At 40.0% G+C, this 25478-nt stretch overlaps 1 protein-coding gene across 1 annotated transcript in view; it reads left to right on the top strand.

Moving 5' to 3' along the window:
- LOC134353595 (NEDD4-like E3 ubiquitin-protein ligase WWP1) overlaps positions 1-25478 on the top strand; it is a 156741-nt gene that overhangs the window by 109471 nt on the left and 21792 nt on the right. The window contains exons 16-19 of the mRNA XM_063061698.1: positions 11064-11152; positions 13574-13733; positions 16686-16819; positions 22015-22155. Of these exons, the coding sequence (XP_062917768.1) occupies positions 11064-11152; positions 13574-13733; positions 16686-16819; positions 22015-22155 (524 nt within the window). The remainder of the gene's footprint in view (positions 1-11063; positions 11153-13573; positions 13734-16685; positions 16820-22014; positions 22156-25478) is intronic.

The following is a 25478-nucleotide window of genomic DNA, read 5'->3' as shown; positions in this document are numbered from 1 at the left end:
CTCTTCATGAATTTTATAAATGACCTGGATGAGGAAGTGGAGGGATGGGTTAGTAAGTTTGCTGATGATACAAAGGATGGAGGTATTGTGGATAGTGTGGAGGGCTGTCAGAGGCTACAGTGGGACATTGATAGGATGCAAAACTGGGCTGAGAAGTGGCAGATGGAGTTCAACCTAGATAAGTATGAAGTGGTTCATTTTAGTAGGTCAAATATGATGACAGAATATAGTATTAATAGTAAGACTCTTGGCTGTGTGGAGGATCAGAGCGATCTTGGGGCCCGAGTCCATAGGACGCTCAAAGCAGCTGCGCAAGTTGACTCAGTAGTTAAGAAGGCGTATGGTGTATTGGCCTTCATCAATCGTGGAATTGAATTTAGGAGCTGAGAGGTAATGTTGCAGCTATATAGGACCCTGGTCAGACCCCACTTGGAGTACTGTGCTCCGTTCTGGTCGCCTCACTACAGGAAGGATGTGGAAGCCATAGAAAGGGTGCAGAGGAGATTTACAAGGATGTTGCCTGGATTGGGGAGCATGCCTTATGAGAATAGGTTGAGTGAGCTTAGCCTTTTCTCCTTGGAGCGATAGAGGATGAGAGGTGACCTGATAGAGGTGTATAAGATGATGAGAGGCATTGATCGTGTGAATAGTCAGAGGCTTTTTCCCAGGGCTGAAATGGTTGCCACAGGTGCTGGGGAGTAGGTACAGAGGAGATGTCAGGGGTAAGTTTTTTACTCAGAGAGTGGTGAGTGCATGGAATGGGCTGCCGGCAATGGTGGTGGAGGTGGATACTGTAAGGTCTTTTAAGAGACTTTAGGATAGGTACATGGAGCTTAGAAAAATAGAGGGCTATGGGTAAGCCTAGTAATTTCTAAGGTAGGGACATGTTCGGCATTACTTTGTGGGCCGAAGGGCCTGTAGGTTTTCTGTGTTTCTATGTATGGAACATTAGGGGGAACTTCTTCACTCAGAGAGTGGTGGGATTGTGGAATGAGCTGCCATCTGATGTGGTAAATGCGGTCTCACACTTAAGCTTTAAGAATAAATTGGATAGATACATGGATGGGAGAAGTCCGGAGGGTTATGGATTGGGTGCAGGTCAATGGGACTAGCGGAATAAAGTTGCGGCACAGACTAGAAGGGCCGAATGGCCTGTTTCCTGTGCTGTAGTGTTCTATGGTTCGAATTCCTTGGCATCAATATCTCATATGTTGAGATTTTTTTTTTCCTTTTTAACCTGATTTTAAATTTGAAGAGTGTGTAAGACCTGTCCACTTGCATCCAATGCCTTTGGCCTCACGTGCAAATAGAGTGTGCAGTAGCGAGAGGTCCATAACCAAAACAATCACTAATGGGTGTTCTAGGCCATTATTCAGAATTAGAATCAGGTTTAATATCACCAGTATATGTCATGAAATTTGTTAACTTTGTGGCAGCAGTACAATGCAATACATGATAATATAAAAAAATAAGTAAATCAATTACAGTAAGTATATATGTACATTAAATTGTTAAATTAAAAATAGTGCAAAAACTAATTTTAAAAAAGTGAGGTAGTGCTCATGGTTTCTATGTCCATTTGGGTCATAGTGTGGATGTACAAGTTAAGAAACAGTGTAGATGTACATTTAGGAGCAAAGTTCAAAGTAAATTTATTATCCAAGTTATGTATATGTATAAGTGGTGTGTGGGCACGTGGCCAAGTGGTTAAGTCATTGGACTAGCTACCTGAAGGTCGTGAGTTCGAGCTGCAGCCGAGGGAACGTGTTGTGTCCTTGAGCAAGGCACTTAATCACACATTGCTCTGCGACGACACTGGTGCCAAGCTGTATGGGTCCTAATGCCTTTCCCTTGGACAACATTGATGTTGTGGACAGGGGAGACTTGTAGCATGGGCAACTGCTAGTCTTCCATACAACCTTGCCCAGGCCTGTGCCCTAGAGAGTAAAGACTTTCCAGGCACTGATCCATGGTCTCGCAAGACTAACAAATACCTTTATTTATATGTATAAGTTATGTACATTCAATTCCTTGCAGGCATTTTCAGGAAAAATGAAATATAGTAAAGTTTTACAAAAACAATTATATATAAAGACTGAAAAACAACCAATGTGGAAAAAGATGACAAACTGTGCAAATAAAAATAATACTGAGAACAGTATCCTAGTGTGTGAAGGAAGGGAGGTGGGTGCAATTACTATTACAAGAGAGAAGGTGCGCAAAAAGCTGAAAGACCTAACGGTACATAAGTCACACAGACCAGAGGAACTGCACCCTAGGGTTCTAAAAGATGTAGTATTAGAGATTGTGGTGGTATTAGTAATGATCTTGCAAAAATCATTTGACACTGGCATGGTGCCAGAGGACTGAAAAATTGAAAGTGTCACTCCACTCTTTAAGAAAGGAGATTATAGACCAGTTAGCCTGACCTCAGTGGTTGGGAAGATGTTGGAATCAATTGTTAAGGATGAGATGATGGAGCACTTGGTGACACAGGACAGGATGGTACAAGGTCAGCATGGTTTCTTTCCTTCAGGAAAAATCCTGCCTGACGAACCTGTTGGAATTCTTTGAAGAGTTTACAAATAGGGTAGATAGAGGGGATGCAGTGGATATTGTATATTTGGACGTGCAGAAGCCACACATGAGGCTGCTTACCAAGTTAAGAGCCCATGGTATTACAGGAAAGTTACTAACATGGTTAGAGCATTGGCTGATTGGTAGGAGGCAGCGAGTGGGAATAGAAGGATCCTTTTCTGGTTGGCTGCCAGTGACTAGTGGTGTTCCACAGGGGTCGGTGTTCGGACCACTTCTTTTTATGCTGTATATAAATGATTTAGATGATGGAATAGATGGCTTTGTTGCCAAGTTTGCAGATGATAGGAAGATTGGTCGAGGGGCAGGGGGTGTTGAGGAAACAGGTAAGATGTAGAAGGACTAAGACTGATTAGGAAAATAGGCAAGGAAGTGGCAAATGAAACATAATGTTAGAAAATGCATGGTCATGCACTTTGGTAGTAGAAATAAATGTGCAGACTATTTTCTAAACAGGGAGAATGTCCAGGCATCTGAGATGCAAAGGGTCTTGGGAGTCCTTGTGCAGGTTAACTTGCAGGTTGAGTTGGTGGTGAGGAGGGAAAGTGCCATGTTAGCATTAATTTCATGATGTCTAGAATACAAAAGCAAGGATGTGATGCTGAGGCTTTATAAGTTTTATAAGGATGTTGAGGGCTCACCTTGAGTATTGTGACCAGTTTTGGGCCCTTCATCTTAAAAAAGATATGGTGGCATTGGAAAAGGCCTAGAGGAGGTTCACAAGGATGATTCCAGGAATGAAAAGGTTATCATATGAGGAACGTTTAATGGCTCTGGGTCTGTACTCGCTGGAATTCAGAAGAACGAGGGGGGATTTCATTGAAGCCTTTTGAATGTTGAAAGGCCTAGACAGAGTAGAAGTGGAAAGGATGTTTCCCATGCTGGGAGAGTCTAGGACAAAAGGGCACGGACTCAGGATAGAGGGGCGCCCTTTCAAAACAGATATGTGGAGAAATTTCTTTAGCCAAAGAGTGGTGAATTTGTGGAATTTGTTGCCACATGCAGCTCTAGAGGCCAGGTCATTGGATGTATTTAAGGCAGAGATTAATAAGTTCTTGATTGGACATGGCATCAAAGGTTACAGGGAGAAAGCCGGGAATTGGGGTTGAGGAGGAGATGAGACAAAAGGATCAGCCATGATTGAATGGCGGAGCAGACTTGATGGGCCAGATGGCTTAATTCTGCTCCTATGTCTTATGGTCTTATAACTGTCCCTGAACTTGTGTAGGATATAAAGCTTCTGTACCTTCTGCCTGATGGTAGTAGCAAGAAGATAGCATTACCTGGATGGTGGCAGCCTTTGATGGATATTGAGGTTGGGTGGAACTACAACCAGAGGCCATGGGTTAGAAACATAGAAACATAGAAAATAGGTGCAGGAGTAGGCCATTCGGCCCTTCGAGCCTGCACCGCCATTTATTATGATCATGGCTGATCATCCAACTCAGAACCCAGCCTTCCCTCCATACCCCCTGACCCCTGTAGCCACAAGGGCCATATCTAACTTCCTTTTAAACATAGCTAATGAACTGGCCTCAACAGTTTGCTGTGGCAGAGAATTCCACAGATTCACCACTCTCTGGGTTACGGGTGAAAGTTGGGAAGTTTAAGAGGGACATGAGGGGAAACTTCTTCACTCAAAAGGTCATAAGAGTGTGAATGAGTTGCCATTGGAAGTGTTGCATGTGAGCTTGATTTTAATGTTTAAGAGAAGTTTGGATATGTACATGGATAGTAGGGATATAGAGGGCTATATTCCTAGTGCTGGTCAATGGGAGTAGGCAGTTTAAATGGTTTCAGCATGGACTAGATAGGCCAAAGGGCCTGTTTCCGTGCTAATTATCTGTGACTGGTTTGTTGTGGCAGTACTGAATGTAAATCGGGGTTCACAACCCCTTTCATACCATGGACCCCTACCATTAACTGAGGGGTCAATGGACCCCAGTTTGGGTACTCTTGATGTAAATGTACTAAATATTGGGGAGGGCCTTGCCTGTGATGGACTGAACTGTATCCACAACTTTCTGTAGCCTTTTCAGTTCCTGGGCATTAGTGTTTTCATACCAGTCCATTAATGCAACTATTTAGATACTGTCCACTATGCATCTATAGAAGTTTGTCAAAGTTTTTGATGATGTGCCGAATCTAGACAAACTTCTAACAAATAGAGGTGCTATCGTGCCTTCTTTGTGATGATACTTAAGTGCTGGTCCCAGGACAGATCCTCTGATATGTTAACACCAAGGGATGTAAAGCTACTGACTATTTTCACCTCTGTTCCTCCAATGAGGACTGGCTCGTGGATTTCTGGTATCTTCCTCCTGTAGTCCATTATCATTTTTTTGGTTTTGCTGATGTTGATTGGCTGTTAATTGGGGGAGGTCATTTGCCAGGTGAAAGTTAAGCTGATAATTGTGAGGTGATACATTATTTTGGGGGTTTAATTAAGGTTGGATGTGCATAGTGGGGAAAGAGAATAGGGAGCAACATGAAGAGAAATTTTTTTATGCAACCTATGATTTAGAATCTGGAAGTGTGGTGGAGATCATTGCTTTCATAAGAGAATTGGATAGATATTTGGCAGATAAAATGTGCAAGACTACAGAGCTGATGAGTGGAACCAGTGAGTTGTTCTGGTACACAGATGACTACTCTATCTGCACACTGTAGCTAAAGTATTTTAGTCTTGGCAACATCCTCACAAGTTGCATATGCACCTTAATTCAATTACTTATTGTTAGTAGGTGAAAACTTTTTTTAAAAATATGTAGATGCTGGAAATCTGAAATAAAGGCAGAAAATGCTAGAGCCACAAGCAAAACCAGATCCAGAAAATGCTGGAAATGCTCAACAAGTTATGAAAAGCTATCACAAAGGCATATGTGTAAGAGAAAGAGATGAGGTAGTTAGAACAATAAAAAGAATGAAGTAGACTGCTTGAAACAGTTAGCAAGTCAGACAACATGGTGTATAAACAATTAACATTCTGGTTCATGAGCTTTCATCACAGTTGGAAAAGTGAAGTAAAGGCTGTGTTTAAATGGTATGGACAGGGACAGATGCAGAGAAAGGGGATGCCTTTGTTGGGATCAAGACAGGTTTCCAGCTCAGAATCAGGTTTATTATCACCGTATGTGACGTGAAATTTGTTAACTTAGCAGCAGCAGTTCAATGCAATACATAATCTAGCAGAGAGGAAAAAATAATAAATAGAATAAACATAATAATAAATAAGCAAGTAAATCAATTATGTATATTGAATAGATTATTAAAAATGTGCAAAAACAGAAATACTGTGTTTTTAAAAAAAAAAAGTGAGGTAGTGTCCAAATCTTCAAAGTCCATTTAGGAATCATCATGGAAGAGGGGAAGAAGCTGTTCCTGAATCACTGAGTGTGTGCCTTCAGGCTTCTGTATCTCTGACCCGATGGTAACAGTGAGAAAAAGGCATGCCCTGGGTGCTGGAGGTCTTTAATAATGGACATTACCTTTCTGAGACACCGTTCCCTAAAGATGTCCTGGGTACTTTGTAGGCTGGTGCCCAAGATGGAACTGACTAGACTTACAACCTTCTGCAGCTTCTTTGGGTCCTGTGCAGAAGCCCCTCCATTTCAGAATTTTCTGGTTGACAGATGTATGAGAACATTTTTATATACATTTTGGGAACTGGCCATTGCTGACTTGACCATCCGACAGAGCTGTCTGGTTCTGATGCAAACAGGAAAAGCTAATTGTTTTAAGATGTTGAGTGTTGAATACTGAGGGATGCAACATACTAGATGCCCTGGCACTTCCCTGTTTCTTTAACCTTGCATCTGGGATGGGATTGGGCAGCAGAGAGTCACAGACAGTGGGCAAGAGACCAAGTTTTGAAGTAATTATATGTGGAGGTGGTTATTTTTTAATTCAGAAGTAGTCTTTATTCATAAAAACACATGTACAAAGGAAGAAACACTGTAGAAGTAATTTATGCATTCATTGTCGATATATTTAGTAGTGGATGTGGCTCCATAGGGTGATATGCCCTTTAGACCAGGGGTCCTCAACCTTTTTTGCACTGCGGACTGGTTTAATATTGACAGTATTCTTGCGGACCGGCCGACCGGGGGGCGGGGGGGGGGGTTCAAGTAGGGTTAAAATCACCTCAGCATGTCTTTTACAGTTAGGGTTGCCAACTTTCTCACTTCCAAATAAGGGACAAAAGTAGCAGTCAAATCCCAGGACACTTTACCCCAGGAAAGACTACCATGACCATGAAGCCTTGTGTGGGCATCTGTGTGCGCAGGCGTGACATGCGCACATGCCGATTTTTTTTTTTCCCCCCCCCCACACAAATCGGTTTTGCCTTCATCTTCCTGACTCTGCTGTACATACAATATTTCTACTTTATATAGTCTGTGTATTTATCATATCATTCTTGCTTTTACTCTGTGTTAGTGTTATTTATTTTCAGTTTTATGTGTTATTTGGTATGATTTGTTAAGTTATTTTTTGGGACTGGGAACGCTCAAAAATTTTTCCCATATAAATTAATGGTAATTGCTTTTTCTCTTTACGCCATTTCGGCACAAAAGGTTTCATAGGAACGCTCTACCTTAGCAGGGGAAATACGGGACAAACCAATTTAGCCCAATATACGGGATGTCGCGGTTATTACGGGACAGTTGGCAACCCTATGTTCAAGTTCAACAGTGCGTGACAGGGAATGAGGAAAGGTGCAGCTGACTCATATTGTTTCCTCGCGGCCCGGTAGCACATGCTTTGCGGCCCGGCACCAGTCCACAGCCCGGTGGTTGGGGACCACTGCTTTAGACTATTTGAATGGTTCCCTACACAACTCCACCCCTTTCTGTTTGGTCTTTCCCACAGAACCTTAGTATTAGCTGTACTGAGTATCAGTGCACCGCAAAACATACTCTGCAGCCTGGATTGAGCCTGCCTGCAGCATTCCTTTACAGATGTCTCACTATGTTAGAAGACCAGCAAGTTTCAAGAAGACAAAAGAGCATCCTTTGCTATTGATAGCCTTCCAGGGGCATTTGCTGTCTGCTCAGTGTGTATCCCTGGAACAGATTAGAGCCCGCTGTTGCACAACTGCTAGGGATGAACCAGGAAATGGACCCTTGCATCCTTCTCCACACCCTCTTAGCAAATCTGCAGTCTGCAAAGAAGTGGGTGACTGTTTCTTCCTCACAGTAGCCATCCCGAGGGTAGCATATATTGGAGAGTGATATGTTTCCTGCACAGGAAGGCTCTGATTGTCATGTCCCTCCACTGCCAGTCAAGTGGGGTCTTGGTGCTTGTTGGTCACATCTGGCAACAAAGTCTTCTACCAGATGGTTTGGACTGTTTGATTAGAGAACAAGCCTACAGAACCCTTAGTGTACTTGTTCCACAGTGTCTTCAGGAGGTTCTACACTGACCACTGCCTGATGGACTTCTGGTTAATGGTGTTTACTTGGAAGAATTCTTCCATGATTGAGAGGTAGTGTGGCAATGTCCAGCAGGTTTGGATGTTGGATGGCAAAGAGACCAGGCCTCTTCCTCAAAACTAGGAGCAGGTAGAACTTCACCATGTAGTGACACTTACTGCCCACCTACTTTGGTCCACGCACATGAAGGTGGTCATCAAGATGAGTGCAACGTTTGGTACACTTTTGCTACTATTCTCTGGAGACTTGTGCATCTTGACCTATCTGACTCGTTTTACCTTGGACTCCCAGATAAAGTGGAAGGCAACTCAGGTGACTACTGAGGCAGAGGAGCAAGGGGACAGGCCACACCTGTGCTAAGTACACCAACCCTGAGAGCATTTTGCACCTGATGACCAAGTTCCTCCCAGTTACAGGCAGAGATGCTGTTTCTAGAAACTAGTTTTTGTTTAACCTTCCTGATCCATTCCAGCCAATCTGATCCATATGCCCAGTACCTTCAGATAGCCAGATCTGACAGTAAAGGGGACAGATAGGCCAGTTGCCAAAGAGCATGGCATTGCTCATCATGCAGTTGGCCAACTCAAATTGGTTGTAGATACTAATCATTCAAAGAACTGACCATGTATCTGAGGAGAAGACTAGTACATGGAGATTTTAGCTTGTGTGCCTTCTCTGTCTGGCAGTGTCTTGTGCTCTTGCCCTTCCTGATAGATTATTTTTCCCACCCATTGATTTGGACTGTACTGTGGATATCTGTGTGGAACAACTGGGACCAATTTCTGATTCCCTCCCCGACGCCCATTTTGGAGACACATCCATTTTGCACATGTGTGATATCTTGCTGGAAGTCTCCTGGTCTAAGCTGACTAATCAGACATCCATGCCTCTGTCTTCCGCATAAATGATGATACCCCTCAGGAGTGCAAGGCTGTCCAAGATTCCTCTGCCAAGTATAGCACAGGTTTTGTCAGGGTAGATCACCTATAATATACTTTTTGTGTGTAATTTATTTTTTATTGAATTTCATCATCAAACAAACATTTCCATAGGATGTATTTCAGATACTGTACATATATATCATATAATCATATTTGTCACAAATCTCCACATAACATTTATCTGAAGTATACTCTTGTAGAAAGAGGAGGAAAGAGAACAATCGAAAGAAGAGAACTATGTACAGAGTAGGGAGTGATTTTTTTTTAACAACATATTCATTGATTGTGAGAATAAAATCAAGCCTGTGAGATGTTATGTAGTTAAACCAATTTTTCCAGTATGAATAAAATTGTTCAAACTTATGATTAACAGATGTTGTTATCTTCTCCATTTTGTAAATATCCATTGTAATTTCCATCCATACATTTAAAGTTGGGCTCTCCTGAGATAACCATTTCCTGGTCAGGGTCTTTTTACCAGCCACCAGCAGTACATTCATTAAATATTTATACTTATCTCTTTTCAACCATTCTTGAGGTATATGCCCAAAATATATGGTCTTACTCTAAGTGTATTTATTTGTTAGTATATCATTGAAATTTGCAGAATATAACTTAATTGATCTACACCCTGAACAAATAAGAACCGAGAAAAGTGAATAATAAAAAGAATGGTAAGGAAGGTGTGGTTCCAAGGCTGGGGTCTCTAGATGACCCTGGGTTGGGCTAGAAGAAAAGTCTAGCTGTGGGGGATAGCCCCTCCTACCTGTGGGTTGAGGGCCCCTGCTGAAGTACCTATAAAAGTAAGTTAAAAAAAAACTATGCCCATTACACAGAAATTATTTCCCTGTGTATTCCTCCCATGTATATATTATCATTTAGGTGGGGAAAAAGGAATGAATAAATGATTTTTTTAAATTGAGTAATATAAAATCCACATTATAACACGTATTTCTAGAGATAGGTATATCACCATCTACTTTTGCTTCCGTTTAGTTTATCAGCACTTTTAAAGTTAGCCAAACCTTATGGCTCTTCTGGAGGAGGTGAGGGCTGCCCTCGGAGAACTGACAGTCTCTTCCTAATATCTTTCACTCGTCCTGTTCCTGTCCCCTGCTTTCTCGGTTCTCTTACTTATTTCCCAAGCAGTTCGGGATAACTGCTCAGCCAGACTTTTCTTGGTTTGACCACAGTAATGGTCTTCCATCTTCTCAATTCGAGTCTCTGCCACCGCTATTTTCTGATTGACGTTGGCGAGCTCTGACTTTATATCATTGAGCTGCTGCTTTATATCTTTTTGGAGTTCCCTTATCTCTTCCAAAATCCTTATCATATTTGCTGCTTCACCTGCACAAGGCCCAGCGTCAGCTTCGCCGCCACGCGCACGTGTAGGAGAGCCGCGCGCTGTACCTCTCTCTTCCATAGGCTCCGCAATGGTGCTTTTTTTTATCTCCATTCTTGCCCCCCTTATCAATTCAGATATTTTCGAAAGATCTTATATTTGATGGATTAACAGGGCAAAATATGTGTTTTTCCGGAGGAGCTGTTGATTTAAGCTGCCATTCTGAACGATGACGTCACCGGAACCTCCCACCTATACTATACTTGACCTGGTTGCTAATAGTCTGGAACAGGAATTTATAATCCGCATTCAAAGTGCAATGGGTCTCCAATTCCTGAAGTATAATAGCTGAAAACAAAATGATTCATAAAAAACAATATTTGACTGTATGTAGAAACTAATTCAGCTTCTAGTGCTAATATGACATTGCTGATTAGAATTTTCTAGGAGATACTGAAATTTGTCAACACAAGGGTTCTCTTGAATTATATTTACTGTACACCCTGTATTATAAAGAGACGTGTAAGTAGCTGACGTTTGGATAAAAATTTTTCTTTAATTTAAAATATCAGAGATTGCCTTATGAATGATATGAAAGAATACCATAATAGTTTGCATTCAATGTGTATCATTTTTATGTGCAATTAAAATTGAATTAAGTAGGAACAGAGTGAGCATAAGTTGCACAATTTATTCCAACTGTCTGTAAACTGCTATTAAACAGTTTCATGAAAATTCATTTCTTTTAAACAGATCATGGCCTTAAAACCATATGACCTTCGAAGGCGATTATATGTAATTTTCAGAGGAGAAGAAGGGCTGGATTATGGTGGTTTGGCCAGGTAATTACAGTACAAATATTTGCAAATGGATTTATTTCCAGTGCAGGTCAGCAAAAAGTAATAATTATTGATTCTTTGTGCATCTGAAGATCCTAAATACTCCAACATATATTTGAACTAAGAGCAAAATAAATTGATTATATTTTTAACCCAAAAAGAACAAAAAAGTAGGCTCATACTATACTGCAAATTAATCCTTTTCAAGATATATTGATTTTCTTTTATTGAAAACTGATTTGGACTTTTGATTCTACCTTTTTTAAGCATCCTACTATATGAAGGAATTCATGCTTCACTAGTTGTTTTGCTAATTATTTTAAATCTGTGAGATCTGATCCACTTGGCAGAGAAAATAGTTTCTTTCTATTTGACCCCTGATCAATTAAAATAACTTTACAGAGGGCCATTCCAGCAATTCTATTTTTTTCTGCTTAACTGATGTATTTTGTACTTAGTGACACCTTAGTAAACCTCTTATAGATCCTCTGCATTTCATAGAAGATAGAGCAGTACAGTGCAGAAGCAGGCTCTTCAGAACCAATTAAATTAGTAATCAAATGGCCAACTAAACTAATCCCATTTGCCTACATAGTCCATATCCATCTCCTTTGAACTTACCTCCTCTTACCTTTAAATGCCTCTGGTATTAAACATTTCAACCCTGGGAAAAGATACTGCCTTTTGTTTTAAGATATTGTCTTAATGTTCTTCAGAATCTGCAATCAGAACTATTTCAGCTGAGGCCTGACCACAGATAAGCAAAGATTTAGAACAGATGCTTAGATTTTGTATTCACTCCCATAATTACAAAGCTTAGTATCCTGAAGTCTCTTGCATATTGTGTTTACTCTTCATGTTACTGGACTTGCTGTACTCAGTTAAAGCTATTTATATATTGCAAGAAAAACAATGATCTTGATACGTGGCATTAAAAGACCCTGTGGCAAAAATCTATACCTTCATCATCACCACCCCTCAACTCCCATCTCTCAGATAATTTTGTAGCTAAGTTGTCACTCTCCCTTAAGTGCCAACTTTGAGCTTGTTAATGCAAATACATTTCCAGGGTGCATAAAGCTGAAGAGGAGGCAGCACCTTCAAATAGAGTGAAAAGATATGATGAGAGACCATAGAATCTGGTTAGTCTTGCACACACTGGAGCAGAATCTGCCTGTCCCAAGAAATACCCAAACTTACCATGCTTGCTAGGCTGCAGCCTTAAGCACATCTCAGTGCTAAGTGGACATATGGCTTGCCCTGCTCTGCCTAAAGCCATCCTTTAGCAGTCACCATCTTCACGCCATGCTATGGCCAATAAATTGCTTCAGGAGTGCCAGGGCAAGGCAGGGATTCACATTAACGTTCTTGCACCCAGATTCCTATTGCAACAGCAGAAAGGAATTTGCAGCAGGTTCTCAGGATAGCAAGAAAGAGAATAATGATTCACATTAGATTCTGCATTGCAATGTGCAAACCCCGAGTCAATATCTTTTTTGAACATATGCGTTGGAGGAGGGGTTGTATCTGTGAGGAAATGGACAGAAGGACCAGGAACATTTTAATAAATCACTATTTTGCAAAGTAACACTAAACAAAATACAATGTACTTTGTTAAATTCCTCCTGATGGTCCGTATGTATAACATCAGCCTGTCATTTTGCTTTGTCATGTAATCAGGTTGAATAACTTAATTGTCTTTTAATATTTCACTGTTGACTATCCTTTTAAAAACAAATAGTTTCTCCATGTGAGAATTAATTATGGCTTGTTTCAATGGCCTTCTTTTAAAAAGTTTTCCCACTACTAACATTAGACCAATATACTTGTAGCTGCAAGGAATATTTCTCTCTTCCTTTTATGGGGTAATTTTATATTACCGGTGCTGCAGTCCACAGAAAGAACTTCATTATCATTCTATGAACAATATAGATAAGCCTTTTCTTTATCATATGGCAAGCAGAGATCATTTCCATTTTATTTAAAGGAACTTGCACTGTATTTTAAATGCAATAAATGAATTAGCATGTCTGTTAATAATTTTATAATTAATTTGTTAATAATTTTATAATTTGAGAAATTTTTAAGCTCTTAATCGATCTTGTGGAGTGGAATATCCATTTGAGCAATATTGGCAGAATATATATTTTTAAATAATCCTAGCAACACTCACAACACACTGGAGGAACTCAGCAGGTCGGGCAGCGTCCATGGAAAAGATCAGTTGATGTTTCAGGCTGGAACCCTTCGTCAGGACCGGCCCGAAACGTCGACTGATCTTTTCCATGGATGCTGCCCCACCTGCTGAGTTCCTCCAGTGTGTTGTGAGTGTTGCTTTGACCCCAGCATCTGCAGATTATTTTGTGTTTAAATAATCCAAGGGATGGCATTGATTAAAAGTGATGTTTAATTTTCTTTATGCAGAGAATGGTTCTTTCTACTGTCGCATGAAGTGTTAAATCCAATGTACTGTCTTTTTGAATATGCTGGAAAGAGTAACTATTGTTTGCAGATAAATCCAGCATCCACGATTAATCCAGATCACCTATCCTATTTTTGTTTTATTGGACGATTTATTGCAATGGTGAGTACAAAATTCTTCAGTCAGTTGAACTGTTATGTTGTAAAGCACAGAAGTGTTAATTAGTCACGTACTAAGTCTGTGTTCCTGGAAGACATCTTTTTGAAGGCGGAATAAATCTTTAATGATAGGTTATTTGAAGCATAATTTACATTGTAGCATATGGTATTAACATCTAAACGCTGAATAGAAACTACTTCTCTGTGTAATTACATGTAAGGATAAAAAATCATAATCCATTTTAGGTTGATGGAATAAATACTGGGTTACTGCTAAGGAGTTATATTCTTCTTTCTCTGCAGAAATTGAGCAATGTCAAATTGTGTTTTCAGAATAACTGAAGGTTGATCCATGAATAATGGTTTTCTATGCCCTCTACTGGGTAAATTGTGTGATAGCAGTGAGCTAGATTGCCAGTGGATTCGACAGCTTTTATGAGCAATGAAGTACAACACTTTAAATCTCAGGATGCAGGAGCTTTCACTTCAGTATTTTTCCCAATTGATAATCCCAAAGCATGTTATCATTGAAGAAGTTGTCATTACTCACTGAAAAGAAAGATAGTGATAAATTGCTGAAAACATTTACTGTACCTGTAATTTAAGCTAGATTAAATAAATAGTGCCTAAATTGATTAAATTCACTAGTACAGATATTCAGTCCTTTAACATTCATGGTTCAAAGTGCTGTGGGATTGAGTGGCTGTGCAGAATTGGTTAAACTTTTACATGAAACACGCACGGATGCAAGCAATACATGTGCAACTTCCCTGGCATTCCGTAGAGTGGGCCTTGGACATAAATTTTCTCTGAACAACAAGGACGGGCCCTGCATCTGGTTTATAGAGATAATTAATTAGTTGGAAATTTGCTGGGGAGTTCATAAGACGTTGGAGCCATCAAACACACTTCACGTGTTAACTCTTTCATTCCCACTTTCATTCTTGTGAACCTCCTCTGGACCCTCTCCAATGCCAACACATCCTTTCTTGGATAAAGGGCCCAGTACTGCTTACCGTACTCCAAGTGCAGTCTGGCCAATGTCTTACTTTTATATCTTATATAATACATCCTTGCTGTTATAGTTTTGTCCTCTCAAAATGAGTGCTAACATCGCATTTGCCTTCCTTATCCTACAAGTTAACCTTCAGGGAATCTTGCACAAGGACCCTCAAGTCCCTTTGCACATCTGAGTTCTGAATTTGCTCCCCGTTTAGAAAATAGTTTACGCCTTTACTCCTACCAAAGTGTACGACTGTAATTCCCTACGCTATTCCATTGCCACCTATTTGCCCATTCTATTAATCTGCCCAAGTCCTGCAGACTTCCTGCTTCCTCAACACTATCTGCTCTTTCACCTGTTTATTAGTGTTTGCAAACTTGGCCAAAAAGCTGACAATTCCTTCATCCAGATTATTGACACACAATGTGAAAAGAAGCGATCCCATTACCAACCCCTGACAACTCAGGACATCTCGGATATCATGGAGTGAAAGCCTCATCATGATAACAGATGAGGTGGAGATGAAAGCTGAGAGAAGGGAATAGTATCCTTGCAAGTGATGGAGAAGAAAAAGATGCTGTGAAGGTTACTGTGGTTTTGTAGATATCAGTACATAATCTATTTCCTGAGATGGAGAGAGAGCGAGAGATCAGGAAAGCAAGGGAAGGTATTTGCAATGAAGCAAGTGAATCTGAGGGAAACCTGAGTGCTTTATTGTAAATGTTATCCTGTAGATGACATGTTCAGTTCAGCGTCTGGCTGTCAGCTAGATGAATAATCTCATGGGTTTTATTTTGAGGGATATTCTCAGTGTTCTGCTCAACATTTGTACTTTTGCTAGCATTGCTAAAAAAAGATTACTGTGACACTTAACTCACTGTTGTTTTTGAGACTGGACCGTTCTATTTCTCTAAATTACAAGAATGCCAAAACTTCACTGACTGTAGCAATTTGGGGAAATTGCCAGGATTATGAAAATAATAAATGGAAAAAAAATCTGTGCATTACTTTCTAGTGTGATTTTCCAATGATAGGAACCCAAATCTATTGTAATTCTCCTGCCTATATGCACTCAAATGTTAGCGGGTTCTTCATTGCTGTTTCTGTAATAATTTTGTTTCACCAATCAAGGTTGTTAGCCCTGGGCTGAACCTGGAGGACCGGTGAGCCACTCTTAGTCTGGCCTCTACCCTTTGACCTGTTTTGCGTGGGTGACCCTACCAAGAGCCAAAGAATAAAGCTTTGCTCCAGCCAACAGTTTCTTCCCCCAAGTCATCAGACTCCTCAATACCCAGAGCCTGGACTGCCACCAACTTACTGCCCTCTACTGTGCATATTGTCTTGTTTATTATTTATCGTAATGCCTGCACTGTTTTGTGCGCTTTATGCAGTCCTGGGTAGCTGTGTAGTCTAGTGTAGCTTTGCGTTTTTTACATAGTTCAGTATAGTTTTTGTATTGTTCATGTAGCACCATGGTCCTGAAAAAAGTTGTCTCGTTTTTACTGTGTACTCTACCAGCAGTTATGGTCAAAATGACAATAAAAAGTGACTTGACTTGGACATAGCTTTTTTTTCCCCCAGTCCTGCCAGAGGATTTTGGCACGAATTGTCAACTGTACTTTTTTCCATAGATGCTGCCTAGCTAGTCTGCTGAATTCCTCCAGCATTTTGTGTGTGTTGCTCGTATTTCTGGCATCTGCAGATTTTCTGTTGTTTATAGCTTTCCGGGTCATTGAGGCACACAAGCTTCCAAATCATAATGAGGTTGTGATTCACTTGGAGGAAGTATTATCCCAATATTCCAAAAAGAGTGTCAAAGTTAATTGCCCATAGATTTGTTTAATTAATACTATTTTGCACCAATAAGATTGGATTTATGACTTTGTATCCAAATTAGCGTATCAGTATGTATGTTCTTCATTAAACAACAATGCAAATTTGTGTTTTTTGTAGGCGCTTTTCCATGGAAAATTTATTGACACCGGATTCTCACTACCGTTCTACAAACGTATGTTGAACAAAAAGCTCACAATTAAAGATCTGGAATCTATTGACCCTGAATTCTACAATTCCCTTATCTGGATTAGGTATGCATTTCATAGGAGGACTATTAAACGGGTAGATGCATCTTCAGCTTAACTTTAACTCACAAATTGATTTTAGGTGAAGTTTAACAGAAAGGGTTTTTGAGTTGATTAAAGTGGAAACCTAAATCTGCTTATGAAGTTCTGTTCAAGTGACATTTTCCAAACTTCTGCTAATATACTTGTTGGTGACTTTGCAAAAATAGCTTGATATTTTGTTTTCATCTGCAGCTCTGAATGCAGCCAAAAATTGGACTTTTAATGTTGCCTGTCTTCATTAGCAAAGCTTGGAAAGTAGACACCAGGAAAGCATGAATGAGAATCTACAATATTCCAACCTAAATATAATATTTTCCCTTCAAAAATTATTTATGTTTCTGGTTAACCTAAATTAAAAAGAAACTGAGAAGCACACACAAAGTGCTGAAAAAACGGAGCCTATAATTGCTGGCTGGTTTACACTGGTTTCAGATAGGCTAAATTGGTTTACAGCATATTCTTCAAGGATGATTCAAAATTTCCATGATCCATAACCATAATCTAAAGTTATGCATATTGTACATCTTGTCGCAAAAATGGTGACTGAGGAGAGTATTTTGGGATGAGTTAAAGGTTTTTAACCTATTAAAGGTAACTGAACTAACTGTTTAATGTGCACCAATGAAAGTAAATGATTCAGTTTAGGTTTTCTTTAAGTGAGTTTCAGTGATTTAAAATGTGGTTATTCATAGATAAATGATTAGACATCACAATTAAGATTGTTTATTTTTGTGATCAGTCTGGTTTTAGCTGTAATAAAAAATAATGCCAAGTTCTCAGTTTTATATTTATAGAACATACAACAGTACAGCACAGGCACAGATTCTTCAGTCCATGGTATCTGTGCTGACCATGATGCCACTTTAAACTGCATATGTGCAGCACAGGGTCACCATCCCTCCATTCCCTACCTGTTCATTGTATTTCTTTAACATTGGTGTGGTATCTACTAGCACCACTTCCTCTGGCCGTGCATAATGGAAAATAGGAATAACTAATTATACTTTATTAAACTAACTATTTATGTTTGTTGAAGGAAGACTTTTAAATGTATGAATTTACAAGTACATTGTAATGAATGTTTGATTTTGTAACCTAGCTAGCACTATTTCAACCAAAATTTGCACTTGGTTTCTTGGTAGCACCCTAGAAACCTCATTCCTAGACATATTGTAACAACTTTCTGCATAGGATTTGAAATTGCCTCAGAATAATCAGATGAATAATCCTTTTCTGAACTAAAGGACTTAAGTAAAATGTTTGGACTTTTTTTTTAACCAGTTTCTGTGCACAGTATAATCATTACCAAACTAAGGACGTCATTAAGTTACAAGTAGTTAATATTATTACATAAAGTTGCAAAAGATTCTACTTTTTGTAGGTTTGCATCTATATCTCATTAAATGTGTTGAAGCAGGACCTCCAGGGTAGTAATCTCGGGATTGCTACCTGTGCCACGTGCTAGCGAGGGCAAGAATAGTTGGATCAGGCAGATGAACGCGTGGCTGAGAGACTGGTGTAGGGGGCAGGGCTTCAGATTCTTGGATAATTGGGATCTCTTCTGGGGGAAGTATGACCTGTTCAAAAAGGATAGGTTACATCTGAACCCAAAGGGGACCAATATCCTGGCAGGAAAGTTTAGTAGAGCTGTTAGGGAGGGTTTAAACTAATTTGGCAGGGGGATGGGAACCAGAATGATAGAGCGGAGGAAGGGGAAAACAGAAATAAATCTAAGGTAGTGAGCAGTAAAGATGTCAGGAAAGTCAGGCAGGTCTTGGGGCAAATTTGTAGCCATTGGGATGAGTTGCAGTGCAATGAAGTTGCAGTGAAATCAAAGCGAAAAGTATCAAATACTGGTCTTAAGGTGTTGTACTTAAATGCACGCAGCATAAGAAATAAGGTGGATGATCTTGTTGTACAGCTACAGATTGACAGGTATGATATTGTGGCCATCACTGAGACCTGGCTAAAGGATGCATGTCTCTGGGAGCTGAACGTCCAAGGATACACGGTGTAACTGAAGGATAGGAAGGTAGGCATAGGGGGAGGCGTGGCTTTATTGGTAAGAAATGATATTAAATCATTAGAAAGAGGTGATATAGGATCGGAAGGTGCAGAATCTTTATGGGTTGAGCTAAGAAATAGCAGGGGTAAAAGGACCCTGATGGCCATTATTTTTGGCCTCCAAACAGCTGCAGTGATGTGGACTACAAATTACAACCAGAAATAGAAAAGGCTTGTCAGAAGGGCAGTGTTATGATAATTATGGGGGATTTTAACATGCAAGTAGATTGGGAAAATCAGGTCAGCACTGGATCTCAAGAGAGAGAATTTGTAGAATGTCTGCGAGATGGCTTTTTAGAACAGCCTGTTGTTGAGCCCACTTGGGGATCGATTGTACTGGATTGGGTATTGTGTAATGAACCGGAGGTGATTAGAGAGATTGAGGTGAAGGAACCCTTAGGAGGCAGTGATCATAACATGATTGAGTTCACTGTGAAATTAGAAAAAGAGAAGCCAAAATCTGATGTGTTGGTGTTTCAGTGGAGTAAAGGAAACTACAGTGGCATGAGAGAGGAACTGGCCAAAGTTGACTGGAAAGAGACACTGGCGGGAAAGACGGCAGAGCAGCAGTGGCTGGAGTTTATGCGAGAAATGAGGAATGTGCAAGACAGGTATATTCCAAAAAAGAAGAACTTTTCGAGTGGAAAAAGGATGCAACCGTGGTTGACAAGAGAAGTCAAAGCCAAAGTTAAAGCAAAAGAGAGGGCATACAAGGAAACAAAAATTAGTGGGAAGACAGAGGATTGGGAAGTTTTTAAAACCTTACAAAAGGAAACCAAGAAGGTCATTAAGAGAGAAAAGATTAACTATGAAAGGAAGCTAGCAAATAATATCAAAGAGGATACTAAGAGCTTTTTCAAGTATATGAAGACTAAAAGACAGGTGAGAGTAGATATAGGACTGATAGAAAATGATGCTGGAGAAATTGTAATGGGAGATGAGGAAATGGCAGAGGATCTGAACGAGTATTTTGCATCAGTCTTCACTGAGGAAGGTATCAGCAGTATACTGGACACTCAAGGGTGTCAGGGAAGAGAAGTGTGCGCAGTCACAATTACGACAGAGAAAGTACTCAGGAAGCTGAATAGTCTAAAGGTCGATAAATCTCCTGGACCAGATGGAATGCACCCTCGTGTTCTGAAGGAAGTAGCTGTGGAGATTGCGGAGGTATTAGCGATGATCTTTCAAAAGTCGATAGATTCTGGCATGGTTCTGGAAGACTGGAAGATTGCAAATATCACTCTGCTATTTAAGAAGGGGGCCAGGAAGCAAAAAGGAAATTATAGACCTGTTAGCTTAACATCGGTGGTTGGGAAGTTGTTGGAGTCGATTGTCAAGGATGAGGTTACAGAGTACCTGGAGGTATATGACAAGATAGGCAGAACTCAGCATGGATTCCTTAAAGGAAAATCCTGCCTGACAAACCTATTACAATTTTTTGAGGAAATTACCAGTAGGCTAGACAAGGGAGATGCAGTGGATGTTGTATATTTGGATTTTCAGAAGGCCTTTGACAAGGTGCCACACATGAGGCTACTTAACAAGGTAAGAGCCCATGGAATTACGGGAAAGTTACATACGTGGATAGAGCATTGGCTGATTGGCAGGAAACAGAGAGTGGAAATAAAGGGATCCTATTCTGGTTGGCTGCCGGTTACCAGTGGTGTTCCACAGGGGTCAGTGTTGGGGCCGCTTCTTTTTACATTGTACATCAACGATTTGGATTATGGAATAGATGGCTTTGTAGCTAAGTTTGGTGATGATACGAAGATAGGTGGAGGGGCCAGTAGTGCTGAGGAAACGGAGAGTCTGCAGAGAGACTTGGATAGATTGGAAGAATGGGCAGAGAAGTGGCAAATAAAGTACAATGTTGGAAAGTGTATGGTTATGCACTTTGGCAGAAAAAATAAACGGGCAGACTATTATTTAAATGGGGAAAGAATTCAAAGTTCTGAGATGCAACAGGACTTGGGAGTCCTCGTACAGGATACCCTTAAAGTTAACCTCCAGGTTGAGTCAGTAGAGAAGAAGGCGAATGCAATGTTGACATTCATTTCTAGAGGAATAGAGTATAGGAGCAGGGATGTGATGTTGAGGCTCTGTAAGGTGCTGGTGAGACCTCACTTGGAGTACTGTGGGCAGTTTTGGTCTCCTTATTTAAGAAAGGATGTGCTGACGTTGGAGAGGGTACAGAGAAGATTCACTAGAATGATTCCGGGAATGAGAGGGTTAACATATGAGGAATGTTTGTCCGCTCTTGGACTGTATTCCTTGGAGTTTAGAAGAATGAGGGGAGACCTCATTGAAACATTTCAAATGTTGAAAGGCATGGACAGAGTGAATGTGGCAAAGTTGTTTCCCATGATGGGGGAGTCTAGTACGAGAGGGCATGACTTAAGGATTGAAGGGCGCCCATTCAGAACAGAAATGCGAAGAAATTTTTTTCGCCAGAGGGTGGTGAATCTATGGAATTTGTTGCCACAGGCAGCAGTGGAGGCTAAGTCATTGGGTGTATTTAAGGCAGAGATTGATAGGTATCTGAGTAGCCAGGGCATCAAAGGTTATGGTTAGAAGGCGGGGGAGTGGGACTAAATGGGAGAATGGATCAGCTCATGATAAAATGGCGGAGCGGACTCGCTGGGCCGAATGGCCGACTTCTGCTCCTTTGTCTTATGGTCTTATGGTAATAACTATAACTTGTACTTAATTTTGACATTTTTGGTTTGCTTCATTTAAAAAATTTTTTTTGTTAAGGTATTTAGTTTTAATGAAACTGTACAAAATAATGTGGATGCTGGCATATAACAAAAACTCAAAGTTAGAAACACCCAGCCCGAGTAACACTTGTAGAGAGAGAAAGTTAATGCTTTGGGTCATTTACCTATCATTAGAAATAACCAGTGTATGAAACACTATTGATCTGAAACATTATCCAAAAGAGTATTCTTTTCAGCGGGAATTTACTCCTTGCATGTTATTCTGAATTTTCTCTCAGAAGCCTTATTTAGAGTTATATATACTATAAATAGCAAATAATATTTAATTGACAAATAAGTGCACCAATGTTTCTTAATATCAATAAATGATTTTTATAGGGATAACAATATAGAAGAATGTGGCCTGGAAATGTATTTTGCTGTTGACATGGAAATTTTAGGAAAAGTTACCTCCCATGAACTGAAGCCAGGAGGATCAAACATCTTAGTAACAGAGGAAAATAAAGAAGAATACATTGGGTAAGATTTTTTTAAATTTAACACTAAACACGTCAGTCATAATGTTTAAATCAAAGCTTTTTATCAATTTTTTATTGTATATATATTAACATGAAACTGTCTACATATTTATCATGTGGCAATTTCATATTTCCATCTCCCACATTAGTAATTCCAATCTTCCTATTCTCAGTCTCTAAAATGACAGTAAATTCATGTGGTATCTTTAATATATCAAAAGATAACTCATAGAAATGTTATCAAATGATATTTGATATCAAGCTGCATAAGAAAATAATGGGTGAATGACCAAAAGCTTAGTTAATGTGATATGTTTAAAGAAGGATTGCAAAGAAATGTGAACAGATAAGAAGGTTTAATGGGGGTATTGCAAACTAAGAGCTTAGCAGCTGAATACATGGTCACAAATGGTTGATTATATGTTGGTATAATTAAGAGACCAGTAGTAGAGTTGTTCAGATATCCCAAAGCATTAACTAGTTAGATGCTTTTACAGAGAAATGGTGCAAGGCCATGGAGAAGTATGAAAACTGAGATGTTACCAGCAAAAATACAGGAGGATGAAGTTAACAGAGCAAGTAGTAGTGGGAAGCTAAACATGAAAGTAAAGGTTCAAAGCTTTCATTCAGGTTTCTGAATAAGAAAAGAAGGGCAAACAATTGATATAACGGGAAGAGCTATAAAATCCAAGCTTAAACAAGCTGGGGTCTGCCTTGTGTATGTGACATTACCAGACAAAGGCGAATGCAGATCTTAATTTACCAACAGTCCTTACACATCTGGAGAAGAAGGGTGTTTATATTAGAATGCTGTTCTTGGACAGCATTCGACACCTTAATTCCCTCCAGGCAGAACAAGAAGCTCAGAGACTTCAGCCTTCACCCTACCTTGTGTAGCTGGATCCTGGACTTCCTGTCAGATCGCTGGCAGGTGGTAAGAGTGGGCTCCCTCACCTCTGTCCCTCTGACCCTCAACACAGGTGCCTGCAGAGCTGTGTACTAAGCCTTTATTCTCTGTATACCCATGACTGTGTCGCCACCCACAGCTCCAATGTGCTGATTAAATTTGCTGACGACACTACATTGATTGGCCTAATCTCAAATGATAATGAGGCAGCCTGCAGAGAAGAAGTCATCACTCTGACACAGTGGTGTTAGGAAAACAACCTCTTGCTAATGTTGCAAAAACAAAGGAGCTTGTTGTGGACTACAGGAGGAATGGAGACAGGCTAGCCCCTGTTGACATCAGTGGATCTGGTGTTGAGAGAGTGAACAGCTTTAAGTTCCTCGGCATAAACATCACTGAGGATCTCACGTGGTCTGTTCGTACTGGCAGTATGGTGAAAAGGCACAACAGCGCCTCTTTCACCTCAGACAGTTGGAGAAGTTTAGTATGGACCCCCAAGTCCTAAAAACTTCCTATAGGGGCACAATTGAGAGCATCCTGACTGGCTGCATCACTGCCTGGTATGGAAGTTGTACTTTGTTCAATTGTAGGACAGCCCAACATATCTGTTCACAGCTGTAGATGTGAACTTCCCACGATTCAGGACATTTACAAAGACAGGTGTGTAAAAAGGGCCTGAAGGATCATTGGAGACCCGAGTCATCCCAACCACAAGCTGTTCCAGCTGCTACCATCTGGGAAAGCAGTACCAGCATAAAAGCCAGGACCAACAGGCTCCAGGACAGATTCTTCTACCAGACCATCAGACTGCTTAATTCATGCTGACACACCTGTATTTCTATGTTATATTGACTGTTCATATTTAACTATTTTGTTACTACCCTGTTGTACATACTATTTATTAAAAATTACTATAAATTGCACATTTAGATGGAGGCGTAACATAAAGATTTTTCCTCATGTATATGAAGGATGTAAGAAATAAAGTCGATTCAACTGAATTCAATTTTAAGCTCCAAAAGAAAAGTAGATGCTAAAAATCAGAAATACTCAGCAGGTCAAGTAGCATTTTGAGACTGTATTATATTAGAAGTTTAAGGAAGGAGTCCCAAAAGCAAGAGCGGATAGGAGACCCCAATATGAGAGATTAGGAGTAACCCTTGTGAAAACCTACAAGTATAGACCAACAGATCAGACTTTGTCAACACCATTTCTATGCAAAGTGTTTATAATGTGTTTATTGATTTATTTATTGAGATACAGTGTAGAATACGCCCTTCGAGCCACGCTGCCTAGCAACCCCTGATTTAACCCTAGCCTAATCATGGGACTATTTACAATGACCAATCAACCTACTAATCGGTATATCTTTGGACTGTGAGGGGGCAACCGGAGCACTCGCTAAAAACACATGCATTCCAAGGGAACGACGTGCAGACTCCTTTCAGATGAAGTTGGAATTGAACACTGATACCCCAAACTGTATTTGCATTGCACTATCCAGTGTGTGCTACCATGGTGCCTGCTAATTTGTTCTGTACATCAGAACTTGCTTAGTAATTGTCATCCGAACATGTTTATACTGATTAAAGTTTAATGACTGTCATCACAAGAATTCAATAACCCTAGACAAGGAGGTTTGCTGATTAAATCAGAATTTAATGCTTATTCATTATTGAACCTGAACTTAATGACTTGCTAGTCTATTTCGCAGGTCATCCTGAAGTCATACAGAGGCCAGGTGTAGAAAAGTAGCATGTCCCTCGCAAGGTTTACTACTATCCTAGTCACCATTACAGATCATATATTTTTAATTCAATTGTAAAGTAATTACCCAATTTCAAATTTCCCAGCTGCCAGGTGAGATTTGAAATCTTGTCTCCTGATTTGCAGTCCAGTTCATTGACATACAATGAATGGTTGGTTAATCACAGAACATTTTCTAACACAGATGAAACTGGGTTCGTAGCAAACAAAATTGGGGAGTAATTTCCCATGTGAATATGCACAGAAAATAAGCAGAAAGTAATGACTGTCTCTGCATAATCCAGCCTTCGAACATTTTATTATTCATGACAGTAAACTAAAGGGAATTACAGTGACATGAGAGAGGAACTGGCCATAGTTGATTGGAAGGGGTCACTAGCGATGATGATGGTAGAACAGCAATGGCTGGAGTTTCTGCGAGCTATTTAGAAGGTGCAGGATAGATACAACTCGAAGAATGATTCTGAAGGGGGTATGAGGCAACTGTGACAAGGGAAGTCAAAGACAGCATAAAAGGAAAAGAAATGACATATAATATAGCAGAAATTAGTAGGAAGCTAGTGGTTTTGGAAGCTTTTAAAAACCAACAGAATGCAATTTAAAAAGCCATAAGGGGAGAAAATATGAAAGGTAAAAGATGAAATAGATGT

This window comes from Mobula hypostoma, chromosome 1 (assembly GCF_963921235.1).
Source record: "Mobula hypostoma chromosome 1, sMobHyp1.1, whole genome shotgun sequence".
In the NCBI taxonomy this organism is placed as follows: Eukaryota; Metazoa; Chordata; class Chondrichthyes; order Myliobatiformes; family Myliobatidae; genus Mobula; species Mobula hypostoma.
Note: the sequence above shows the minus strand (reverse complement) of the source record. Positions and strands in the feature narration are given on the sequence as shown.